Raw genomic sequence first — 25,252 nt, forward strand, 5'->3', positions numbered from 1 at the left:
AAAACCGAACCTTGAGGCACTCCAGTAGTAACCTCCCTCCAACCCGACAGTTCACCCTTTAATACGACCCGCTGCATTCTCCCCATTAACCAATTCCCTATCCACCTCTGGATTTTCATATCGATCCCCATGTTTTTCATTTTAACCAATAGTTCCTCATGGGGTACTGTATCAAACGCTTTACTGAAATCCAGGTATATTAGGTCCACCGCATTTCCCTTATCTAGGCCCTTTAAATTCCTGCCAGAGCCTGGCTCCCGGGGCTCCAGCAGCCGGACTCAGACGGGGATTTAAAGGGCCCAGTGCTCCTGCCACTGCGGGGAGCCCCTGGCCCTCTAAAGCGCCACTGGCTCTCCAGCAGCGGGGCTCCCCGCAGCGGCTGGAGCCCTGGGCCCTTTAAATCACTGCCAGAGAAGTCGGTCCAGTCCAGCACGGCGTACCGGCTTACTTTCATCTCTGGTCCTAATAAGCACGGCATGCCCTCCAACAGCTAGGCTTTATCTTGGAAGTTGCCTGCGATAATAGAGGAACTGTCCAAGGGCTTCTTGCTGTAAAAATATGAAGCAGAGCCAGGACTGACTGGGAAAATTCTGCTCTACACTCTCTCTTGGCTCTGAGCTCATCTGCTGTGTTCATTGCTGGAGCCACCAGCCAGAGCTGGGCCCAATGTACTTTTTTTAATTTACTGAACCTGAGCGTCTTCTGTGTTTGAAGGTGGGTGGAGAAGTCAGGCAGCTGACTAAGGGTGACAGCGCCGAGTGCCACGTAAAACATGTCATGAAAGGAGAGGAAAGATAAATATTGACAGTTTAACCCTATCACCATCTCCTCAAGAGCGGTATCAGGAGAGTGTTTGAAATTCATTCTCAGCAAGAAAATGGAAAAGATTATCTGACTGCAAATGCACACAGCTAAAGGGACAAATGTGGCTTCAGTCCTTAATAGCCTAAACTGAACTCTTGTCGAAGTGGAAAACTTGCTGCCGCAGTACTTAGACAATGATGGGAAACTTGGTTTATGGGAACAGGAATTTGAGAGAGAAAAAAGGAACGTCTGTTTCTGCTGCAGGAAGGAGCTTTCAGGAGGGTTACTGCAGCCATCTAACATGAGACTGTGGGAAAGGAAGGTTCTGGAGCACCTGAATACATCCCCAATAGCCTATCACACACGCTCAGCCTCCTATGCCAATGCCTCCAAGTTCAGCCTGCAACAGTGCTTGGTCCTGGGCCTGACAAACTGAGGGCACGAAGCCAAAGCACGGGGCAGGGAACACCTCTAACGTGCAGGCACACAAGCTGTTTGAGTTACAAAGTTCACCAGGCAAGAGACAGTGCTGCAGAAGGGGCAGAATCATGCCAATTTGGAGGTGACCAAGCGAGACAGGCCCAGTAAGCTTTAAAGCACCTCCTGAAACCAGAGAATTCAATTGAATTTCAGCTGAGCTGGGAGGCGGTGGCAGTGAATGAACTGACTGTCAGTGCAGAATGGTTCTCCTCCTCCCCCTACCACTGTTTTGAATGACATAAATCTGAGTGGGAAGTCATTGAAGGAAAATAAATATGGAACTCCAAGATGATGCAATTTCTGCCTCCCTACCTTCTCTGTAAATTGTTGTTTCCTATTGCTAATCCTCATAAACTCTTAGTGTTAAGGGCCTGGACCCATAAAGGGACATAGGTATTGTTATGCTGAGCATTGCAATGCCTAACTTTTAGGCCCCTAAAAAAAAAATAAAAAAATAAAAAAACCTCATCACTGGAACAGTGCAATTCATGCAGCCTGTGCTAGTCACCTCTGCTCCTAGACAATGAATGGGGAGAGAGAGGCACCATGGAATGCGATTCACCAAAGCCAGCATGCTAGGCGGGGAGCTGCCTAAGTTAGCCAATGACAGATGCTGATGAGAGGGATGTATCCTAAGTTCTGCCCCACTCATGGAGCTAGTCACCTAAGTCTGGGCTGCAGGGAAGTGCCTGTCTTTGTTTGTGAGCCATAGCCAGGAACCCCTCTCCTGGAGTCAGGCAGGTTAAGTCATTTCTTGTGAGAATGAGTTAGGCAATTGCCTTGCTCCACACAAAGTCAGGGGAGGTGGTAGGGGGGCCCACTTCATTTCTTTTAGCCCTGTGGTTAGAGCACTTACCTGGGAGGTGGGAGACCTAGGTTCACTTCCCCCCCTCTGTGTGATGGGGCAAATGGGTTTGAACCAGCATTTCCCACCCTACAGGTGCATGCTCTGACCACTGAACTATAGGATAGTCTGGTGTAGGGCTCCCTCAATCTCTCCTGTTGAAGCTGTTCCGTTGTGTACAACTACTTAAAGAGTCAGAGGGCCAAAGAGAGAGAATGAGAAGGACTCTATAGTCCAGTGGTTAGGGCACCCACCTGGGTGGTGGAAGACCCAGGAGCCATTCCCCCTGTTCCAGTGACCTGCACCACCAGCAGCCAGATTTGGAATGAAACCTGAGCCAGTAGCTGGCCTCTGAGCACTTTGTCAAAAACTTGCTGCCAAGATGAATCATAGAATATCAGGGATGGAAGAGACTTCTGGAGATCATCTAGTCCAACCCCACGCTTAAAGCAGGACCAATCCCCAGACAGATTTTTGCCCCAGTTCCCTAAATGGCCCCCTCAAACATTGAACTCACAACCTGGGTTTAGCAGGCCAATGCTCAAACCACTGAGCTATCCCTGTTCATAGCCACAGGGGTGGGGAGAGGGAAAGTTTGATCCACTAACCCTATTAGAACCAGCTCTGTGTTGTGGGGAGGGCTGGCTCTCTATTAGGAAGGGGCCAGGATATGAGCAGACTGTTGGAGATGTTCAGAATCCAATGCATTTGCCCAGGAAAGGGAAGCTGGAGACAGGGTAATCGTTTGCAAGATAATTAGCACAGAGTCTTGGTTTCTCGATCATCCTTTGACTATCACACTCTTTTGGGGGTCCAGCAGGTAAGTTGCCTACTCTAGGAGAGGTGCTCATGATTTTGGTCACTAGGGGTGATGCTGTTCTTTACTGGATTTCGCTAGCCATTAAGTCCAGTGGTCTGAGGCACATATGATGGCCCAGAGATCTCTCAGAGCTTCCATTTTATGCATTTGTGCAATTGGTCCAACCTCTGTCAAGGAGGGTGAGGTTCTGATTCCTGTTCTAGCTTGTCATCCCTCATGCCCAGAGAATGTCCTGTGTGGAGTTAATCTTTGAAGGAAGTAGCCAAAGCTCTGCACAGAGAAGACAGTTGGATGTACAATATGATTAATGTAGTTTGGGTGACTGGCAGAGTTTATGGGGATGAAGAAAGTAGCTCTCTTGGATTCCTCCATAACTGTGGCATATTTCTTTCTGCACGAAGTCCCTGGGTTGTTGTTGTACAGGAGCAGGATAGGTTCTCTCACCAGCTGCATGGAGCCTTCTCTGTTTTGGCCAGCAGAGTATAATTCACTAGGACTTAGTAAAATTAACTGCTACTTCATATTTACCCTCTCCTAAGCCCTGAGGTCCCCAGTAAGGTCATCATTTGGATGTTTACTTACTTAATTGCCTGAGGGAGTTTTGCAGGGCACACAACTGGCTTTGTTATTTGAATACATTTGTGCCAGAATGCACTTGTGTAAGAATGTAAAAATTAATAAAAACCAATTAACAGTTCCCCATTAAACGAACAACTATACAGGTAGCAAGGTTAGCAATTTCAGAGTGCTGCTGGGGAGACCACAATGAAGGATTTCCAGCTGTTTGAGCAATGCAGTTGCTAGCAAGGCTACATGGGAAAACTCAGATGAGGTAGTCAGCTTTCCAGCCATCTAACAATTTTGTTAGCTCCTTAGGGCAGGGACCATGTTCCCCTTTGTGTGCCGTATTGTGCCAACATAAGAAACATTTCAGTTTTGTTTTAATTTTCTATTTTAAAAAAGTATGTGCAAAAAAGTTTTAGTCCCACCAAACACACATCTCACCCATTGGTTCCTCCAGTGCCAGAACAGCCGTGTAATTTTTTCCAGGGCTTGTACTGGAACAAAAGAGAAGTGCTGCTATTCTAAGCTCCTCCCTTCCCATCATGGCTTCCTGTGTGCCTTACTTCTGCCAATCAATTACAGTCACTATCTCAGCTTTCCTCTGGCTCTGTGCTGCTTTCCCTCTCTTAGGAAGAATAACCTGGCCCTCCAGTCAAACTGGACAAAGTATTTGGGCCCTTCTGCAGCGATGTCCATGAGCGAGCAAGCAAGCAAAGGGCAGAAGAGAGCGGCTTGTTCCACTCAGTCCCCCTCCAGAGAACCAAAACAATGCAGAGTAGCCTAGTGAACAGGCACAGAGCACCTCCTGCTGCTGGCTCCAGTGCTTCCAGACCCTGCAGCTTGCTGGCTTTCTACCTTTTCCTCAGAGACATGACTAGTTTTGTGACAGACAATGCAGCCAATGTAGTTCAGACAAGGAGAGTGTTGCATGCGAGCCATATGTTAATATCACTATTTGGTGCACATTCCTAAATTACCATCAAAAAGACTGAGAGAAACAATATCAGGTCATTTTATATATAGGCTTGATCCTGCAGGGTGATGTATGTGGGCTAGAAGTTTATGTTCGATAGGAGCCCAAACGAATGGAAATCTATTACAATTGTGGACATTATACAACCTGATAGATACTAAGAATACTGTTATTCCCATTTTACACACAGGGCAACTGAGTCACAGGAAGGCAGAGTGACTTGCCTAAGGTCTCACAGCCACTCTCTTGCAGACCCAGGAATAGAAGCATCTTCCCTGGTGCTACAGCCACTAGACTCTGCATGCATGTATGAGAGAGATGTAGGTCTTACACATGCCATCTCTTCCTCTCACCATGTGTGTCTATGCCCAGCATGGGAAGCGAGTGACTAGAGGCGCTCAATGTATCTTGAGGTCAGTCAGGCCCAAGTCCTTTCTAGAAACCAGAGAGGTGTTGGGAGAACCTGCTTCCATTCTGCCATCCAGCAAGAGCATAAGAGAAGTCTAAGCCCATCTCCCTGGCTGACTGTATTCCAGGCATGCTGGCAGGCATTCTGCAACCCAGCAGCCACAGAGATGGGCATGGCTGACTGGAGTCTACACAAAGTCTGCTAGGCAGGCCGGCCAACAGCAATTCCAGGCCCTAGGGCAGGTGCTGCGCCTGCGCTGCAGGGCACGCTTTTCCAGCACGGCCAAGGCTTCCAATGCCCACCCGGCTATCTTCGCCACTGCTGGCACCTTCCCATGCATGCCTAGGAGTCCTGTGGCCCACCTGGGTAATTTAAAAGGGGCTGGGACTCCCGGCCACAACGGGCCCTTCTAAATCGCCCAGACCCCTGGGTAATTGCCCCCTTTGCCCACCCCCCCAATCAGTGGGCCTGCTGCTAGGGCATATGTTGACCCACAGGTCTTGTCATTATTACTTTGGTTCTCTGAATTTTTGTCTCCTGCTTTGTGTATCTGCCCTCAGAACAGTGAAGGGAAGAGGAGTTACCCAGAGGTAGGGGGCCAGATGAAGCCTGTTAGTATCACATTTTCCCTCTGCAGCCCTTCCAGGAGTAAGATACGCCTGCACTCAACACAGACTTGTTTCAGCAGGGTGGCACGGCGCTGTGGGGGTGTTTCGGCAGCGCAGCACTCGGGGGGGGGGGTTGTTATGGCGGGGTGGCGCTCTTTTTTTTGCTTGGGGTGGCAAAAAAGTTAGAGCCAGCCCTGACGCTACCAGACGGTAAACTCTGCTGTATCATTTTTTAGCACCCTACAAATCCTGATAGCTGCTCAGACGCTTGAGGTTCACTGAGCCAAAGCGCATAATGGCTAAAGGATCCTGAGAGGTTCCGTTACATTACAGCTGTTGACCGGGTACAAAAGGAATCTGCCCACACACGTAGAAGTCTCAATTTAAAGTGAAGCCTCCCTCCAACCAGCAACCAAAGAAAAAGTGAGACCACAAATACCCTAGGACAGACCTACCTTTCAGACTCAATTGTGGGACCAAACACAGACGAGTGTACACCCAGCTGTGCTCAAGAGCCCCCATATGATTGACCCTAGCATAGCCTCTGCTGCTGGTGTTGTCAGTGGCTACTGGTGTGGTGCTCTGCTCTTGTTCGATGACAACAGATGGCTGCGTGCGTGTTTCCTCTGTGTGCCGCCCCAGTTCTGCGCAGATAGCTGACACAGCAGACCCCGGGAGACCCCCCCAAAGACCACAGACTCTAGTAAGGTACGAAGGAACCCGAGCCAGGTTTATTGTCAAACGAAGCACAGTAATAGTTTCCCGTAGACTCTACAGGACATACTACGAATTTGTGCCCCCTGGCAATGGACACAGCTCAGTCAGTGGCAGGACTTTCCACTGGCCCCTATGCCAAAGATGTGCACTCCGGGACCTATTTTTATACAGTTACAGGACAGATTACTCATCCCTACTGACATATTGAAGTACAGCCCCTTGACTCATTGGGGGCTGTCTCCCTCTTTGATCATGTCGGTTCAAACAAATCTATCCAACATGTTGTTCTTTTGACCCTGTCTTTAAGATGCACCTGCCTGTTCCTTGTTATCTCTGTGGAGCGTTCTGATGCTACCTTGGCACAAGTTCCTCTTATTAGCACTTATGTGTGGATGCACCTGCTTCTAGCAGCCCTCTTCTTGCCAACTTCTGTGAGAGGGGCCTGCCTCTGGCTCACAGCCCAACTTTTGCTTAGCAATGCCTGGAAGTACTTTGGTTCAGGCTTCAGGCCCCAGACTGGGCCTCTGACACAAGAGTTTATGTTTCAGGGCCTCATCTTACTACAGCTGGTTTATATCCCCACCTTCTGGGGGAAAACACATGCCTGATACCAATTGCCCCTAATAAGTCAGAGTTTCTTGGAGAATACTGACAAGGCTAATTGATGCCAGCAGTTGTAGGGCTTCTGGCTGAATAAACCCAAGCTCACTAGAGGCTGTGCTTGGTCCATCCTGGGTTCTCCTCACATTAGAAGCCTTTTAGAACAATAAAGTTTTTTAAATGACTTTCTTCCCTGTGCGCGCCCAGGGCTATATTTGAAGAATTTATTATTTTTTAAAAATAAATTAAAAATGAAGCTTGACTTTAGTTACTCAAGTATCCAGACTTCTCCATCTTACTGAAATTCAGTTGTTCTCTGCAGGTTTAACTTCAGTGCAAAAGTCTTTGTGCTGAAGTCTGATGGGACATTGAGACAGGTGTTTTTGGATCACAGCTGCAATGGCCCCTGGAACTTGCTGGCTCTCTCTTGTTGCAAGAACTTTGAATTCTTGCTATGGCATGAAAGTAGAAGGTGGGCTTGGGATGTACCAGACAGAGTTTGTTAAACATTTGGGAGTTAGCATAGGCTGTTTGCCTACCCTGATCACTATTCCTGCCTATGGGCCTATTTTTAAAGGTTGTAGAGCGCTGAATGCCTCTATAACATATTAGAAATTAATTTAGTGATTTTAGTTAGTTCATTTTACTGAATCTGTATTCTCTACTAACAGACCCCTCACTCTACAGAGTTTACTGGGCTAGCTATGCACTAATATGGCCATCATCATAGTATTAAATCACCTTGGGAAGCATAGCTCAGATCACAAATTAGCAAAAGACCCTGCAATAATGCTTATTGTTTATACATGCACTCAGCCTCCTCAATCCAGTGCTTCCATGAACCAGGAGAGCAAAACTTGGTTAGATCACTACCATCAACAAAACACTGAAATAGCACTTTAGCCTTAATGGTGGATATATTTTACATAACACTTTGGAGGGGGAGGCAGAGAAGGAAGGGAAATCCATAAAGTGCTGGATTACTTTATATTCCAGAGTGCAATTTATTTTAAAAATCCCAATTTTTTTATTAGCATCCATTAACACTTTTTTTTATTAGAGAGCATTAGAAATATAGCTTACAAAAAATATTCCCTAATCCATTGTCCTGTATAATTGAAGACAGGACAAGTCTGTCCATATTGGTATGCTTTAGGACAGAGGATCTCAAACTGTGGTCTGCGAGCTCCATTCAGGTGGTCCGTGGATAGTTCCCTCTAAGGTGCACACCTGGGTGGCCTCACACAAGAGAAGGAAGGGCCACCCACCTAATTAGTGGAGCTGCGCAGGCGTGGCTCCACTAATTAGGTGCCTGGACCCTGGAGAAGACACACATGTAAGGTGAGGTGGTGGCCTTGGGGGGAATAGGTGGGAGGGGGGAATTTAGGATGTGCAGGGCTGCGGCAGCCAGAGAAAAAGGTGACTTTCCCCAGCTCCAGGGCTGTGGCTGCTGGGGAGAGACAGCCCTCATTCCCAGTCTCAGCTCTGTGGCTCCTGGGGTGGGGGAGAGACCCTCCTCCTTCCCAGCCCCAGCTCAGGGGCTGCTGCGATGTGGGAGAGAGGGCACATCCCTTGCATTAGAAAGGTAAGACTACTGATATTAAAATATGAGCTGTATGCTTTTATTTGTAGAACAAAAAAAGTTAATTATTACTGAAGGTTTTTTTTTTTATATATATATAGTGCTTCTATCCAAAGCACTTTACAATACTTGGCTAACAGTACAAACAACATTTGTAAAGATCATTAAGTGGTCCACCGAGACCCTCAGCAATTTTCAAGTGGTTTGGGGGGGGGGGGAAAGAAGTTTGAGAACTACTGCTTTAGGACAGTCATTTTCAGCCTTTCGTTTGCTGACCCCTTAAAATTTTCAAATGGAGGTGCAGGCCCTTTAGAAATCTTAGACATAGTCTGCGGACCTCAGGGGTCCATGGTCCACAGGTTGAAAACCACTGCTTTAGGATGTAAAGGTACTATATTAATGTATGAGATAAATTCATATAGAACTATGATGATGGGGAAAGACTTTTAGCGTTTAGATATTATAGAGAAGGATGCTGCAGAAAAAGCTAGGATAGAACATATGTTTCCTCCCACCACCACCAAAATTAAGCACACCTCTATCAGACAACCTTTTTCCCCCACTGTGAATCATCTAAATGACTTGCAATAAAGACCCTTACATCTCAACTAATGATCTGTAGTCCCATGTCTCAGAAGAGAATGCTGATCTTACTTAGACATTAAAGTGTGAAAAATTATACTTACAAAAAGATTTGAGGGCATAGATGTTTTGCCCATGTATTCGTTATTGAATTCCACTATGGCCTTTAAACATTGACCACAGGAAGTTGGGAACAGTTAGAAAAAAACGGTATGTTGTCTACATAATTGCGTTGGTATAGCGCTATCATGGCAGCTGATGTGACCTTATTAGGATAGCATCAATCTATGCAATTGAAGGCTGCCACTTCCTTCCTCCTGCCCAGATATATCTGTGTGATTTCTTTCCTTTTATTTTAGGAAATTCAGGGCTGAGAGGGAGCCCTGGTAAAAGCTTAAAGCTGCAGGTGGGGACTGGGGATAGATAGTTACATCACAATAACGTAATCCCCAGAAAAAGAGGGAGGGGGCATATGCAAAGAACAGCGGGGGAGAGGGGTACATACATTTCTTGCATGACTGGGAAGCTAACGCAGCGCGGGGGGGTTTAGAGCCCATGCATTTCCTGCATTCCTGGGGAGGGGAAGGAAGGCACAGAGCACTATGTTGGGGAACAGCACTCCCTGCATGGCTGGGAAAGGAAAGGATGCCAAATCCAGGCAAGTGCTCGGGAGAGGAGTGTGAGGGTGATGTGACCTCCCACCCTAGCAATAAGTCTTCATTCAGCTGGGCGGGCTCGTGAGGTGTCTGGAGTGGCTGCGAGCCATGGAGGCTGGGCAGCCCTTACCTGGCCCGGCTTGCTGGTGTAATTGAAGGAGTAGATCTCCTCGCGGTTGATGTTCACCGTCCCTGCGTAGATCCGGTCGAAATCCGCCGCTTTGGTGGGGGTGGGTCGGCTGCTCCTTCCCCCAGCCCCGGTCTGCAGCTCTTGCGGCAGCACCCCCAGGAGCCAGGGCAAGCCGCAGAGCAAGGCGAAGCCCGCGGAGCCGCTCATGGTCCCCGCGCCGCGGCTGGCTCGGGAATACAAAGTGCCCTTTTAAGCCGCCCGGAGCCCGAGGCTGGCTACAGCTCCGCGCCGGGCTTCCCGTGCGCTCGGCTGCTGCCCCATCCCCGGCTGAGCTCCCGAGCCGCGGCTGCTGCTGACACACTGATAAAATATTGATACCGGGGCCGGACTGGTTTTTCTCCCCTCGCCTTCATTTCCTCCCCTGGAGGGGCTGCGGCTCGCTTCTGCGCCCGCCCAGCTCCAGCGCTGCCTTCCTGGAGATTTGTAAAAGATCAAGCAAAATGCACATTTTAAAAAAAAATCCTGCGTGGGAAGTTGGAAAGCCAGCTCCGAGGGGGAGGTGATGCAGTCAGACAGCCCCTTCGGAGCCCCGCTCTGCCCCCGGGGAGGGAGAGGAATCCAAAGCAATTGGCCTCGGTGTAATCATTTTTATTACTGTTCCCCCCCCCCCAACTTGTAGCCCAGTGGTTTCCAAATGGGATCGTCGGGGGGGGGGGGGGGGCGAGCTTGGACTGAAAATAGCGCTCAGAGCCTGGGGACCGTATTTAACCCCCATCTTTAGCTTGTTTAAAACCGACAACCTCTTTCCTGCAGAGATCCTGGCTTTGTATTGCCTCGACCAGCTGAGACCGGGAGCAAGCTCAAGTCGAGTAAAACAAATCCAGGACAAAATTCTGAAGAGCAGATGCCTTGTCGAAAGCAGGAAACTGTCAATAACAAGACCTGCCTTCATATCATAACCGTATAGTTCCCATCTGTCACACAGACAGCCCCAGTTATTTTACGAGTGAAGAGGTTTTATAAAATGTATGTACATATTCAAAGGAGCCTCTTTTAAAACAGAGATCTTAAATGCTGCTCTTCTAGCTCTACTGACTGTTTGAGTTATCCGGACTGGAAATCAAGTACTCAATGCAATCTCGTTTCCCAGTGCTGCGAGACTGACTGCTAAGTGTCCGCGCCTGCTGCACTCAATTGCTTCAGACCTAGCGCCATTCTGATCAATCGCCATTCTAATTTATGCTCGGGGCTACCTTTTACTTTAAAGAGAATCCTGGTTTCATGACACTACAGACCAATAGACGTGTCAGTCTATTTGAAAGTCAGCGGAGGTCTAGTCTAGTATTTTTTTACCGGTCAGGAACATTTCATGGGTAAATGCTTCTGCCGAGGAGAAAGATCTAAGATACATTAGCGCCTCTTGGTGAGTCTAAATGATTTTTATTCTGTTCTTTAAAAGAAGACGCAATTTGAGCTCCGCCTCAGTCACAGGTGATTTAGAAAGAGTGCATCAGAGTCAGCAAGAGCCGTCATTTAAAAAACAAAAACAAAAAAAGTGGAGGGAAAATACAAGATGATTTTACCTACGTATTTTAAATGTTCACTAAAACACAAAATTTGGAGCAACCTTATCATATAAATTATAATCATACCTCGTACTTCTCTAGCATCTCTTCATTTGAGGAATTCAAATGTTAATTCAGAAATCAGGTTTGTTTATAAATTAAAGGCAAAATTATTCTCACTGTTAAAAATTTGCACCTTATTTCCAGTTTGAATTTGTCTAGCTTCAACTTCCAGCCATTGGATCTTGTTATACTTTTGTCTGATAGACTGAAGAGCCCTCTATTATCATGTTTCTGTTGCCCATGTAGGTACTTACAGATTGTGATCGTCACCCTTTAATCTCTTCTTTGTTAAACTAAGCAGAATTTGCTCTTTGAATCTACAGTAGAACCTCAGAATTACAAACACCTCAGGAATGGAGATTGTTCGAAATTTCGAACAAAACATTATAGTTGTTTTTTCAAAAGTTTACAACTGAACATTGACTTCATAAAGATTTGAAACTTTACTATGCAGAAGAAAAATGCTGCTTTCCCTTTATTTTTAGTAGTTTATATTTAACACAGCACTGTACTTGCTTTTTTGGGGTGGGGGGTGTCCTCTCTGCTGCTGCCAGATTGTACTTCCGGTTCCAAATGAAGCGTGTGGCTGACCAGTCAATTGGTAACTCTGGTGTTCCTAACTCTGAGGTTCTACTATATCACCATAAGGCATGTTTTCCAATTCTTTAATCATTCTCATGGCTAGTCTTTGAACCCTCTCATATTTTAAACATCATTCTTGAATTGGGAACACCAGAACTGGACACAATGTTCCAGTATTGGTCACACCAAATACGTAGTTAATATAACTTCCCTACTTAATATTCCCTGGTTTATACATTCAAGGATCGCATTAGCCCTTTTGGCTACTTTGTTGCACTTGGGAGCTCATGTTCAATTGATTATCCACCATATCCTCCAAGTCTTTTTCAGAGCCGCTGCTTCCTAAGACACAGTTCCCCTTCTGCTAACTATGGCCTACGTTCTTTGTTCCTAGATGTATATGTTTACCTCTGGCCTGTTGCCCTGTTTCGCCTACCTGTCTTCATTGTTATTTACCATTCACTCCCCCAATTTTTGTGACATCTGCAATTATGACTTTGTTTTTTTCCAGGTCATCATAAAAATACTAAATATCAGAGGGCCAAGAACTAATGCTTACAGGACCCCACTAGAAACACATCCATTCAGTGATGATTCCTTGTTTACAATTACATTTTGAAACCTGTCAGTTAGCTAATTTTTAATCCCATTTTATGTGCACTGTGTTGATTTTATATCTCTAGTTTCTTAATCAACATGTCATGTGGCAACAATGCCTTGCTGAAGTCTAAGTATATTATATCAACACTATTACCTTTATCAATCAAACTTGCAATCTCATCACAACAAAATATCGTTAGACAGAATCTATTTTCCATAAACCCATATTTATTAGCATTAATTAAATTATATGATCCTTCTTTAATTCTTTATTAATTGAGTCCCATATCAGACATTGCATTATTCTGCCCAGAACTGATGTCAGGCTGAGAGGCCTATAATTATCCCAGTCCTCCTATTTATCCTTTTTAAATATTAGTGCAAAATTAGCTTATGCAATTTATTTATGTATTCATTGATTTAATTGTTATGTATTTATTTTATTTAATGTATTTTACTGTTTGAATAGAAATTGAAATTCAGGTGCAATCCCCAGCATGAAAAGTGACTCAGTAGCATTTGCTACACTCTGATCGAGGCCTATTGCTGATAGCACTTCCCTGTCCCTTCTCTCTCCCTGCAGCACTTCAGTCTCTTTCTGTATCCCACACAGACCAGTTCCTCCTACAAGATCACTATGCCTCCTCACGGGAATGTTTTTTCCAGCAGTGCCTGAGGAACCAATGCACCAGGACAGTTCTGCTGAAGGGGGATTTTCCTCTTCAAGTGAAGAGCTTGTGTTGCGTAATTTTGCTCACACTACAATGCAAAGTCTTAACTCTAATCCCAGCAAGGTAACGTGTTGACAAACATGCACTGGGTGAGTGGGGGATCTGGTGTGTGTCTCTCATTGGGTTCCAGAAGCTGGGAGGGCACAAGCTAAAGGACCCTCCCCCAGTCTACTGTAGGGTGACCAGACATCCCGATTTTTATCGGGACTGTCCCGATATTTCCTTGTTTGTCCTGCATCCAATGTTAGGTTGGAACACTGGACAAACAAGCAAATACTCCGGAGCCCGGAAGTGCTCGTGCCCCCCTGCCCCGACTCTGCCCCTCCTTCCCCCATTGGCTCCCTCCCCGAATCCCCGCCTCTTCCCCAGGCTCACCATTCCTCTTCACTCCGGTGCTTGTGGAGGGAGGCCCGGGAGATGCAGGGGAAGCAGGGGGCCAGGGCGAGTGAGAGTCTGGCCTGGCCCCGAGCACAGGCAGGACTCAGTTGGGCGGTAGGGAGAGCGGGGGGGGGGGCGGCCCGCGGGACCAGGCAGCGGCTTTCTCCCCCCCCCCCCCCCGGGCAGCGGGACTTGGGAGGGGAGGAAGCGGCCGATGGCCAAGCGCTGCGGCTCTGGCACCCGGGCCCAAACCCCCCGAGTCCAGGCCTGTTGCGGGGACCCAGCAGCACTCATGCTGTGCCCAGCCCCTGGCCAGTCGCGTCTGGGCTGCTGCCCAGCTGGTGCAATCCCGCGGCGGCCCTGGAGCGGAGGCATCGGCAGCCCAGCCCCGTTAGTTCCCCTGCGGGACCTGAGCAGGAAGGGGGGGCTGGGGCCTGCTGTCCCCACTCCAGGCTGTGTCTAGGGACCTGGTAAGGAGGGAGGACTGTGGCCCCAGGTGTGGGGAAAAGGGCCCTGCACTGTAGAGGGGGCATAGCCTTTGCTACTTGCCTCACCCCTATTGCTGCTTAGAGGGCTGTGCCCCCCAACCACATTACATCCCAACCATATGGTCAATGAACAAGTGCTTTAAATCTTTTAGGAAACTTCAACTTGCAACCAATTGTTTTGTTATAGATCTAGTGATGACAGCCTTTCTCTACCACTTCATGCTTAAGTTCCCATTGAGATGAATGCTTCTTTTATTTTGTGCTAATCTTACTGTCTATATAATGCTGTTATATAAATAAAAAAAGTATTAGACACTCATATGAATGAGAATATTCTCAGTTGTACTAGCTGGGTAGGGTGTTGGCCAGGGGCACTTGGATTTATCTCCCCAGGTCTCAGAACCTAGTGACATGGTGGCTGTATCACACTGCAGTGCCCAGGCTCAGCTGGGCCAGGCTTAGTGACAATTCCATCTTGGATGGGGGCTGGGGAGGGTATCAGGAGCAGGGCAGCCAGTGACCCCGATCCCAGTGAGGCCTCTCAGTGACCATCCTCCATCTCTCCCTAGCCCAGAAGTGGATGTAGAGAGGCCAGGGACACCAAAATCTTCTTGCAATACAAGGCTTGGTGACCTCATAACAACCGTGCCGCTCATTGCTTCCTCTGTATTTGTAGCTCACGCTTTGCTGTATCAGTTGCAAACAGTTTAGAGTGTGACAGGTACCTTGTTCAAACATCCCCACATCCAAGCATAAGTTAGGAGTACAGGCAGCGACAGTGGCACAGAAAAAATGCAGTTTGACATTTAAAGACAATTGGCTTTTGGAAACTGTGGAAACCAAAACAACTGATGTCCTAGGAAGGGACTTCTTGAAATTGGGAGACTTTTTTTTTTTAATTCAGTCAGTCTTAGGTCATATGTAATTTTTGTTCTGAAGCTAAAGCTAAGTGAATGAAAACTGGACTATCTAAAATGCCACTTAGTTCAGAAAGCTCATGTTGATGCAGGGAAAACTCTACATAACTGGAAACATGGCTTTGGAATTCAACATTTACTAGTAGAGTCTACTGAAAGCTGAGAGAAGCATATTGAAATGTCAGCGAGCAAACACTGATTGACAATGTATTCCTTGCTATGAAAATAAATTAAACCATGATGTCCGTATCTACAAAAACAACAAGGAGTCTGGTGGCACCTTAAAGACTAACAGATTTATTTGGGCATAAGCTTTCATGGGTAAAAACCTCACTTCTTCGGATGCATAGAGTGAAAGTTACAGATGCAGGCATTATATACTGACACATGGAGAGCAGGGAGTTACTTCGCAAGTGGAGAACCAGTGTTGACAGGGCCAATTCAATCAGGGTGGATGTAGACCACTCCCAATAATGAATGAGGAGGTGTCAATTCCAGGAGAGGAAAAGCTGCTTCTGTAATGAGCCAGCCACTCCCAGTCCCTATTCAAGCCCAGATTAATGGTGTTGAATTTGCAAATGAATTTTAGTTCTGCTGTTTCTCTTTGAAGTCTGTTTCTGAAGTTTTTTTTTGTTCAATGATAGTGACTTTTAAATCTGTAATAGAATGACCAGGGAGATTGAAGTGTTCACTTACTGGCTTATGTATGTTACCATTCCTGATGTCCGATTTGTGTCCATTTATTCTTTTGCGGAGGGACTGTCCGGTTTGGCCAATGTACATGGCAGAGGGGCATTGCTGGCACATGATGGCATAAATGACATTAGTGGATGTGCAGGTGAATGAGCCCTTGATGGTGTGGCTGATGTGGTTGGGTCCTCTGATGGTGTCGCCAGAGTAGATATGGGGACAGAGTAGGCAACGAGGTTTGCTACAGGGATTGGTTCCTGGGTTGGTGTTTCTGTGGTGTGGTGTGTAGTTGCTGGTGAGTATTTGCTTCAGGTTGGGGGGTTGTCTGTAAGCAAGGACTGGCCTGCCTCCCAAGGTCTATGAGAGTGAGGGATCATTTTCCAGGATAGGCTGTAGATTGTGGATAATGCGCTGGAGAGGTTTTAGCTGGGGGCTGTATGTGATGGCCAGTGGTGTTCTGTTATTGTCCTTGTTGGGCCTGTCCTGTAGTAGGTGATTTCTGGGTACCCGTCTTGCTCTGTCAATCTGTTTCCTCACTTCCCCAGGTGGGTATTGTAGTTTTACGAATGCTTGATAAAGATCTTGTAGGTGTTTGTCTCTGTCTGAGGGGTTGGAGCAAATTCAGTTGTATCTTAGGGCTTGGCTGTAGACAATGGATCGTGTGATGTGTCTTGGATGGAAGCTGGAGGTATGTAGATATGTATAGCGGTCAGTAGGTTTCCGGTATAGGGTGGTGGTTATGTGACCATCACTTAGGGTATGTCTACACTACGAAATTAGTTCGAATTTATAGAAGCCGGTTTTATTGAAATCGGTTGTATACAGCCGATTGTGTGTGTCCACACATAAAATGCTCTAGGTGCTCTAGTCGGCGGACTGCGTCCACAGTACAAGGCTAGCGTCGACTTCCGGAGCATTGCACTATGGGTAGCTATCCCACAGTTCCCGCAGTCTCCGCCGCCCCTTGGAATTCTGGGTTGAGATCCCAATGCCCGGATGATGCAAAACAGTGTCGCGGGCGGTTCTGGGTACATGTCATCAGGCCCCTCCCTCCCCCGTCACAGCAACGGCAGACAATAGATTCGCGCCTTTTTACCTGGGTTACCTGGGTTACCTGTGAAGACAACATGGAGCCCGCTCAGCTCAGCTGAGCTCACCGTCACCATATGTCCTCTGGGTGCCGGCAGATGTGGGACTGCATTGCTACACAGCAGCAGCTGCTAACTGCCTTTTGGCAGTAGACGGTGCAGTAGACTGGTAGCCTTCATCGGCGATCTGGGTGCTGGCAGCCGTGGGGCTTGCCTTTTGGCAGTAAATGGTGTATTACGACTGTTAACCAGCCTATTACAAGTCGGGTCATCGCACGTTAGCAGAGTCTTCCCTGAGCAGCCGATTGTGCAATAGGCCTGAAGACCATCGTCATACACCGCCCCGTATTTGCTGCCAAGCACCCAGAAAGATGCCGAGGGCTATCAGTCACGCTGCACCGTCATCTTAAGATGTAAAAAATAGATTTGCTCTGTATTCATTTGCTTCCCCCTCCCTCCGTCAAATCAACGGCCCGCTAAACCCAGGGTTTTCAGTTTAATCTTTGGGGGGGACCATTCTGTGTGACAGTTGTTTGTGTCTCTCCCTGATGCACAGCCACCGTTCTTGATTTTAATTCCCTGAGCCTGTACGCCATGTCGTCACTCGGCCCGCCCTCCCTCCTTCCCCTAGTCCGTCAGATACTATTTTCACGCCTTTTCTTTGAATTCTGGGTTGAGATCCCAATGCCCAGATGATGCAAAACAGTGTCGCGGGCGGTTCTGGGTACATGTCATCAGGCCCCTCCCCCCTCGTCACAGCAACGGCAGACAGTAGATTCGCGCCTTTTTACCTGGGTTACCTGTGCAGACAACATACCACGGCAAGCATGGAGCCTGCTCAGCTCAGCTGAGCTCACCGTCACCATATGTCCTCTGGGTGCCGGCAGACGTGGGACTGCATTGCTACACAGCAGCAGCTGCTAACTGCCTTTTGGCGGTAGACGGTGTAGCATGAGTGATAGCTGTGGGGCTGGCAGCCGTAGGGCTGCATTGCACCAGCCCCTTGCCCTTTGGTAGGAGATGGTATATTATGACTGGTACCCGTCGTCATCATACTGGAGTGGCTGTCAATCATGGCCACCTGGGCAGACATGTTTCGATGATGATGGCTACCAATCGTAATATACTATTTTCTGCCAATTGCCCATTGCCCAGTATTGTCTGCTAAGCACCCAGAAGAGGCCGAGGGCGATGCTGGGTGCTGGCGGACGTGGGGCTGGCAGACGTGGGGCTGCATTGCTACACAGCAGCAGCCCCTTGCCTTTTGGCAGATGATGGTATATTATGATTGGTATCCATCATCATCGTACTGGAGAGGCTATCACTCATGCTGCACCGTCGGCTGCCGGCTTAAGATGTAAAAAATAGATTTGTTCTGTATTCATTTGCTTCCCCTTCCTCCGTGAAATCAATGGCCTGCTAAGCCCACGGTTTTCAGTTTAATCTTTGGGGGGACCATTCTGTGTGACAGTTGTTTGTGTTTCTCCCTGTTCCTGTACGCCATGTTGTCACTCGGCCCTCCCTCCTTCTCCTGGTCCATCAGATACTACTTTCGTGCCTTTTTTCAGACCAGGCGCCATAGCTAGCACTGGGATCATGGAGCCCGCTCAGATCACCGCGGCAATTATGAGCACTATGAACACCACGCGCATTGTCCTGGAGTATATGCAGATCCAGGACATGCCAAGGCGAAACCCGGACCAGGCGAGGAGGCGATTGCAGCGCGGCGACAAGAGTGATGAGGAAATTGACATGGACATAGACCTCTCACAAGGCACAGGCCCAAGCAATGTGGAAATCATGGTGTCACTGGGGCAGGTTGATGCCGTGGAACGCCGATTCTGGGCCCGGGAAACAAGCACAGACTGGTGGGACCGCATCGTGCTGCAGGTATGGGACGATTCCCAGTGGCTGCGAAACTTTCGCATGCGTAAGGGCACTTTCATGGAACTTTGTGACTTGCTTTCCCCTGCCCTGAAACGCCAGGATACCAAGATGAGAGCAGCCCTCACAGTTGAGAAGCGAGTGGCGATAGCCCTGTGGAAGCTTGCAATGCCAGACAGCTACCGGTCAGTCGGGAATCAATTTGGAGTGGGCAAATCTACGGTGGGGGCTGCTGTGATCCAATTTGCCAGGGCAATGAAAGACCTGGTGATAGCAAGGGTAGTGACTCTGGGCAACGTGCAGTCAATAGTGGATGGTTTTGCTGAAATGGGATTCCCAAACTGTGGCGGGGCCATAGACGGAACCCATATCCCTATCTTGTCACCGGAGCACCAAGCCACCGACTACATAAACCGCAAGGGGTACTTTTCAATGCTGCTGCAAGCCCTGGTGGATCACAAGGGACGTTTCACCAACATCAACGTGGGATGGCCGGGAAAGGTACATGATGCTCGCGTCTTCAGGAACTCTGCTCTGTTTCGAAAGCTGGAGGAAGGGACTTTCTTCCCGGACCAGAAAGTGACCATTGGGGATGTTGAAATGCCTATCGTGATCCTTGGGGACCCAGCCTACCCCTTAATGCCATGGCTCATGAAGCCGTACACAGGCAGCCTGGACAGTAGTCAGGACCTGTTCAACTACAGGCTGAGCAAGTGCCGAATGGTGGTGGAATGTGCATTTGGACGTTTAAAAGCGCGCTGGCGCAGCTTACTGACTCGCTCAGACCTCAGCGAAAAGAATATCCCCATTGTTATTGCTGCTTGCTGTGCGCTCCACAATATCTGTGAGAGTAAGGGGGAGACCTTTATGGCGGGGTGGGAGGTTGAGGCAACTCGCCTGGCTGCTGATTACGCGCAGCCAGACACCAGGGCGGTTAGAGGAGCACAGCAGGGCGCGGTGCGCATCAGAGAAGCTTTGAAAACGAGTTTTGTGACTGGCCAGGCTACTGTGTGAGACTTCTGTTTGTTTCTCCTTGATGAACCCTCCAACCCCCCCCCCCCGACCCAGTTCACTCTACTTCCCTGTAAACCAACCACCCCACCCCACCCTCCCCTCCTGCTTGCAGAGGCAATAAAGTCATTGTTTTTTCACATTCATGCATTCTTTATTAGTTCCTCACAGAAGTAGGGGGATAATTGCCAAGGTAGCCTGGGATGGGTGGGGGAGGAGGGATGGAAAAGGACACGCTGCATTTTAAAACTTTAACTCTTATTGAAGGCCAGCCTTCTGATGCTTGGCCGAACATCTGGGGTGGAGTGACTGGGTGGACGGAGGCACCCCCACCGTGTTCTTGGGCGTCTTGGTGAGGAGGCTATGGAACTTGGGGAGGAGGGCTGTTGGTTACACAGGGGCTGTAGCGGGGGTCTCTGCTCCTGCTGCCTTTCCTGCAACTCAACCATACGCTCGAGCATATCAGTTTGATGCTCCAGCAGACGGAGCATTGCCTCTTGCCGTCTGTCTGCAAGCTGACGCCACCTATCGTCTTCAGCCCACCACTTGCTCTGTTCATCCCGCGATTCAGCCCGCCACCTCTCCTCTCGTTCATATTGGGCTTTTCTCATCTCCGACATTGACTGCCTCCACGCATTCTGCTGTGCTCTATCAGTGTGGGAGGACATCTGCAGCTCCGTGAACATATTGTCCCTCATCCTACGTTTTCTCTTTCTAATGTTCACGAGCCTCTGCGAAGGAGAAACATTTGCAGCTGGTGGAGGAGAAGGGAGAGGTGGTTAAAAAAGACACATTTTAGAGAACAATGGGTACACTCTTTCATTACAAGGTCGCATATTTCGGCTTGCAGGCAGCCATGGTAGGCCACAGTGTTTTGGCTTTTTTAACCTTCTTAACATGTGGGAAAGGTTGCAAACAGCAGCGCATTTCCCATATCCAGGATGAATTGGGTTGTCCATTTAAAATGGGGTTTCAATGTAAAAGGAGGGGCTGCGGTTTCCCGGTTAACATGCGGCACAAACACAAGTAAACCACCCCCCCCCCCCACACACACACACACACGATTCTCTGGGATGATCACTTCACCCCTCCCCCCACCGCGTGGTTAACAGCGGGGAACATTTCTGGTCAGAAGAGCAGGAACGGGCGCCTCTGAATGTCCCCTTAATAAAATCACCCCATTTCAACCAGGAGAGCTTTCTGGAGATGTCCCTGGAGGATTTCCGCTCCATCCCCATACACGTTAACAGACTTTTCCAGTAGATGTACTGGCCGCGATTGCCAGGGCAAATTAATCATTAAACACGCTTGCTTTTTTTTTGTAATGTTTACAAATATTTACAAAGTTACACTCACAAGAGGTCTCCTGTGTGCCCTGAGGGTCTTGGGTGAGTTCGGGGGTTACTGGTTCCAGGTCCAGGGTCACAAACATATCCTGGCTGTTGGGGAAACCGGTTTCTCCGCTTCCTTGCTGCTGTGAGCTACCTACAGTACCTCCATCGTCATCTTCCTCGTTCCCCGAACCATCTTCTCTGTGTGTTTCTCCAGTGAGAGAGTCATAGCACACGGTTGGGGTAGTGGTGGCTGCACCCCCTAGGATCGCATGCAGCTCCGCGTAGTAGCGGCAAGTTTGCGGCTCTGCCCCGGACCTTCCGTTTGCTTCTCTGGCTTTGTGGTAAGCTTGCCGTAGCTCCTTAATTTTCACGCGGCACTGCTGTGTGTCCCTGTTATGGCCTCGGTCCTTCATGGCCTTGGAGATCTTTTCTAATACTTTTCCATTTCTTTTACTGCTACAGAGTTCAGCTATCACTGCTTCATCTCCCCATATGGCGAGCAGATCCTGTACCTCCCGTTCGGTCCATGCTGGAGCCCTTTTGCGATCCTGGGACTCCATCACGGTTACCTGTGCTGATGAGCTCTGCGTGGTCACCTGTGCTCTCCACGCTGGGCAAACAGGAAATGAAATTCAAACATTCGCGGGTCTTTTCCTGTCTACCTGGTCAGTGCATCTGAGTTGAGAGTGCTGTCCAGAGCGGTCACAATGAAGCACTGTGGGATAGCTCCCGGAGGCCAATAACGTCGAATTCCGTCCACACTACCCCAATTCCGACCCACAAAGGCCGGTTTTATCGCTAATCCCCTCGTCGGAGGTGGTGTAAAGAAACCGGTTTAAAGGACCCTTTAAGTCGAAAGAAAGGGCTTCGTTGTGTGGACGTGTCCAGGCTTAATTCGGTTTAACGCTGCTAAAGTCGACCTAAACCCGTAGTGTAGACCAGGCCTTAGTTGCACTGTAGTGTCCAGGAAGTGGATCTCTTGTGTGGACTGGTCCAGGCTGAGGTTGATGGTGGGGTGGAAATTGTTGAAGTCCAGGTGGAATTCATCAAGGGCCTCCTTTCCATGGGTCCATATGATGAAGATGTCATCAATGTAGCGCAAGTAGAGGAGGGGCACTAGGGGACGAGAGCTGAGGAAACGTTGTTCTAAGTCAGCCATAAAAATGTTGGCATACTGTGGGGCCATGCGGGTACCCATAGCAGTGCCACTGACTTGAAGGTATAAGTTGTCCCCAAATCTGAAGTGGTTGTGGGAATTGACACCTCCTCATCCATTATTGGGAGTGGATTACATCCACCCTGATTGAATTGGCCCTGTCAACACTGGTTCTCCACTTGCGAAGTAACTCCCTGCTCTCCATGTGTCCGTATATAATGCCTGCATCTGTAACTTTCACTCTATGCATCTGAAGAAGTGAGGTTTTTACCCACGAAAGCTTATGCCTAAATAAATCTGTTAGTCTTTAAGGTGCCACCAGACTCCTTGTTGTTTTTGTAGATACAGACTAACACGGCTACCCCCGATACTTAACCCACAAAACTGCATTTGCTGGCATTACCCCTGCATGCAATGCTTGGCATATTAAAGAAGACATCAAACAATTCTACACGGATCACAATTTGGATATACAGCTAATGCCTATGTTCACTTCAGATGGTGCCTCCAGATGGTAAGCATAACAGTGTAGTTGTACTACTTATAGTGTTGTTGTAGTAAGTGTGGTACTCATTCTCTGTTTCCCATAGAGAAGACATAGGCATCAGTGATGCCTGAAAACATGTACCAATGATGAAAGAAGTGGAAACACTATGACACACTGTATATACAATATTTAGCAGATCAGCTGTTAAGAAAACTAAATGTGAGATGTTGGCCAGCATACTGGAAGTTGATGCATTATTATTCAGGCCTTTGAATGAAGAGTGCTGGTTATCACATCACTCTGCTGAAAATGCCCTTCTATGAAATCATGATGTAACAGTAGATCACTGTATTGAGAATGTGAATGAGAATAATGATCCTGTAGCTAAGTATTGTCTCAAAAAGCTTACAGATCCCCAGTACTGTATTGCACTGACTGTGCTTGATGATATTGCAGAGGAATTGTCTCAGCTGGGCCTAATTTTTCACAGAAGTTCTCACTACCACTGAAGCATTTAGCTATGCCAGGGGTTTTCAAACTGGGGTTTGCAACCCCTCAGAGGGTCATGAAGTTATTAGCTGGGGGTTGTGAGCTGTCAGCCCCCCTAGGTGTGGGGCTGACAGCCTGAGCCCCTGTTAAATTTAAATTAAAATCCCCTGTTTTTAATTTATAAGCGGGGGGGGGGGGGATCTCACTCAGAGGCTTGCTGTGTGAAAGGGGTCACCAATACAAAAAGTTTGAGAACCACTGAGCTACGTTAAGGCCAAAATAGCAAAATTTTGCTCACAGTGTCTTGGAGAAAAAGCTCTTTGGAGTGAGAAGGTGAAGGAACAAAGGGCATCTCTTGCCAATACTGTTAATGCAGCAGGTGTTCTCCACTTTAGTACAGAACTCTGTGACTATTTAGATTGTTGATTTCCAGAGAATGAGCTGCAAGAGTGGCCTGCGTTTGATACTGAAGCACTGGTTTCTGCCTAATTTGATTATAGCACAGAACATGTTAGTCATATCCTGGGCAAGTATGAAGCAGTCTTGAATCTACCCATGCAAACCGAGGGATCAATAACTGAATGCATCTGCAAGCCGTACACCCAGGATAAATTTATCATTGTGGAAAAAATGAAAGTGGATATAATAAGAACATTTGCTGACATGGTAACTTACTTGCTGAAAGAAAATCAGTTTACAGGCCTGGCTCAGTTTGTTGAACCTCAAATGCTGACTGTGAACGTGGGTTTAGTTTAATGAATCAGATCAAAACTAAGTCTTGCAACAGACTAGAGATTAACCATATGGACCAGCTTGTAAGAATAAAACACTTCCCCATAGCACATGGAGATGTCAACCTGGACAAAATTTACCATCACTGGACAACAGAGAAATACAGATGAAAGAAATTTCCAGCATAATAATGAGTAAATCATGTTCATTAAATATGAAACTTACCACATTGCAGGTACATGTATAGTATCTGCCAGGCACTCGATTTAATATTATTTGCTTTTATTTTGTATTTTCTGTGACTATGTAGTTTTCAATAAATACACTGCTTTTAGGAGAATATATGCACAATATATATTTCACTGATTAAATTAGCACTCCCACCCATTTTTATTTATTTAGTGGTTTAATTAAAGTGTTACAACATTCACATTCTCTGTTGCCTAAGGGTAAAAATGTAGTGGTCAGTGGAGTTTGTAGTTCCCCCTCACTACAAAGAAAATTTAGAGGGAATGTTGACCCCTACCACTCCACACTTGGGACAACAAGAAGAACCATAGCTACACATACACCACCTGGGAAAGTCAAAGGGCTGTGAATGTGTAGCCACAACCTACTATGTTGCAGTAGGTTTTACATCCATGAACATAAATGTTCACTATTTGCTTCTATTTTTACTTGGGTTTTAAAGTATGGTTCACCCTCTTACAGTGCGGGTAAAAGGCTTTTGTTTGCACTTTAATTTTGTTGCCTGTTCCTTTGCACACAATAACATTCTATTTTTGGAAACTCAGCGTATATTCATTAGTTTACATCAAGCATAACAGAATTCATAGCAGGAGGCAAGACCCACTCATATTTAATAGTTTACAGCAAGCATCACAGAATTCATACTGGGAGGCAGTAACCCACCCATATTTAATCCCTGTACACACAAGAGACATTATTTCATTAAAAAATTAAATAAATAATAAAAATCAGACAACACTACTGTGGCTGACTGTTAAAGTACTTTTAAAGCCTCCCTGAGCCATGTAATTCCATGGTTAGGTCTTCTGATAGTGTCTGGCTGTTCAGTTTCAGTAAACAGCTGGTCCACCTTGCTCCTCCACCCTAGGGGTAGCTTTTCTCCCTCTGCCTCACAGATCTTATGCAATACACAACATGCAGCTATAATCATGGGGATGTTTGCCTTGCTAAGATCCAATCTAGTGAATAAACAGTGCCAGCATCCTTTCATCCTACCAAAAGCACATTCAACAGTCATTCTGCACCTGCTGAGCTGGTA

At 47.4% G+C, this 25,252-nt stretch overlaps 1 protein-coding gene across 2 annotated transcripts in view; it reads right to left on the reverse strand.

The window, feature by feature from the left end:
- SIDT1 (SID1 transmembrane family member 1) overlaps window positions 1–10,244 on the reverse strand; it is a 93,978-nt gene extending 83,734 nt beyond the window's left edge. For both annotated transcript variants that reach the window (XM_054042728.1, XM_054042719.1), the window contains exon 1: window positions 9,770–10,244. In XM_054042728.1, coding sequence (XP_053898703.1) covers window positions 9,770–9,976 — 207 coding nt within the window. In that variant the 5' untranslated portion in view covers window positions 9,977–10,244. The remainder of the gene's footprint in view (window positions 1–9,769) is intronic.
- Between the last annotated feature and the right edge of the window lie 15,008 nt (window positions 10,245–25,252).

The sequence above is a fragment of the Malaclemys terrapin genome, chromosome 1, assembly GCF_027887155.1.
Source record: "Malaclemys terrapin pileata isolate rMalTer1 chromosome 1, rMalTer1.hap1, whole genome shotgun sequence".
Lineage (NCBI taxonomy): Eukaryota > Metazoa > Chordata > Testudines > Emydidae > Malaclemys > Malaclemys terrapin.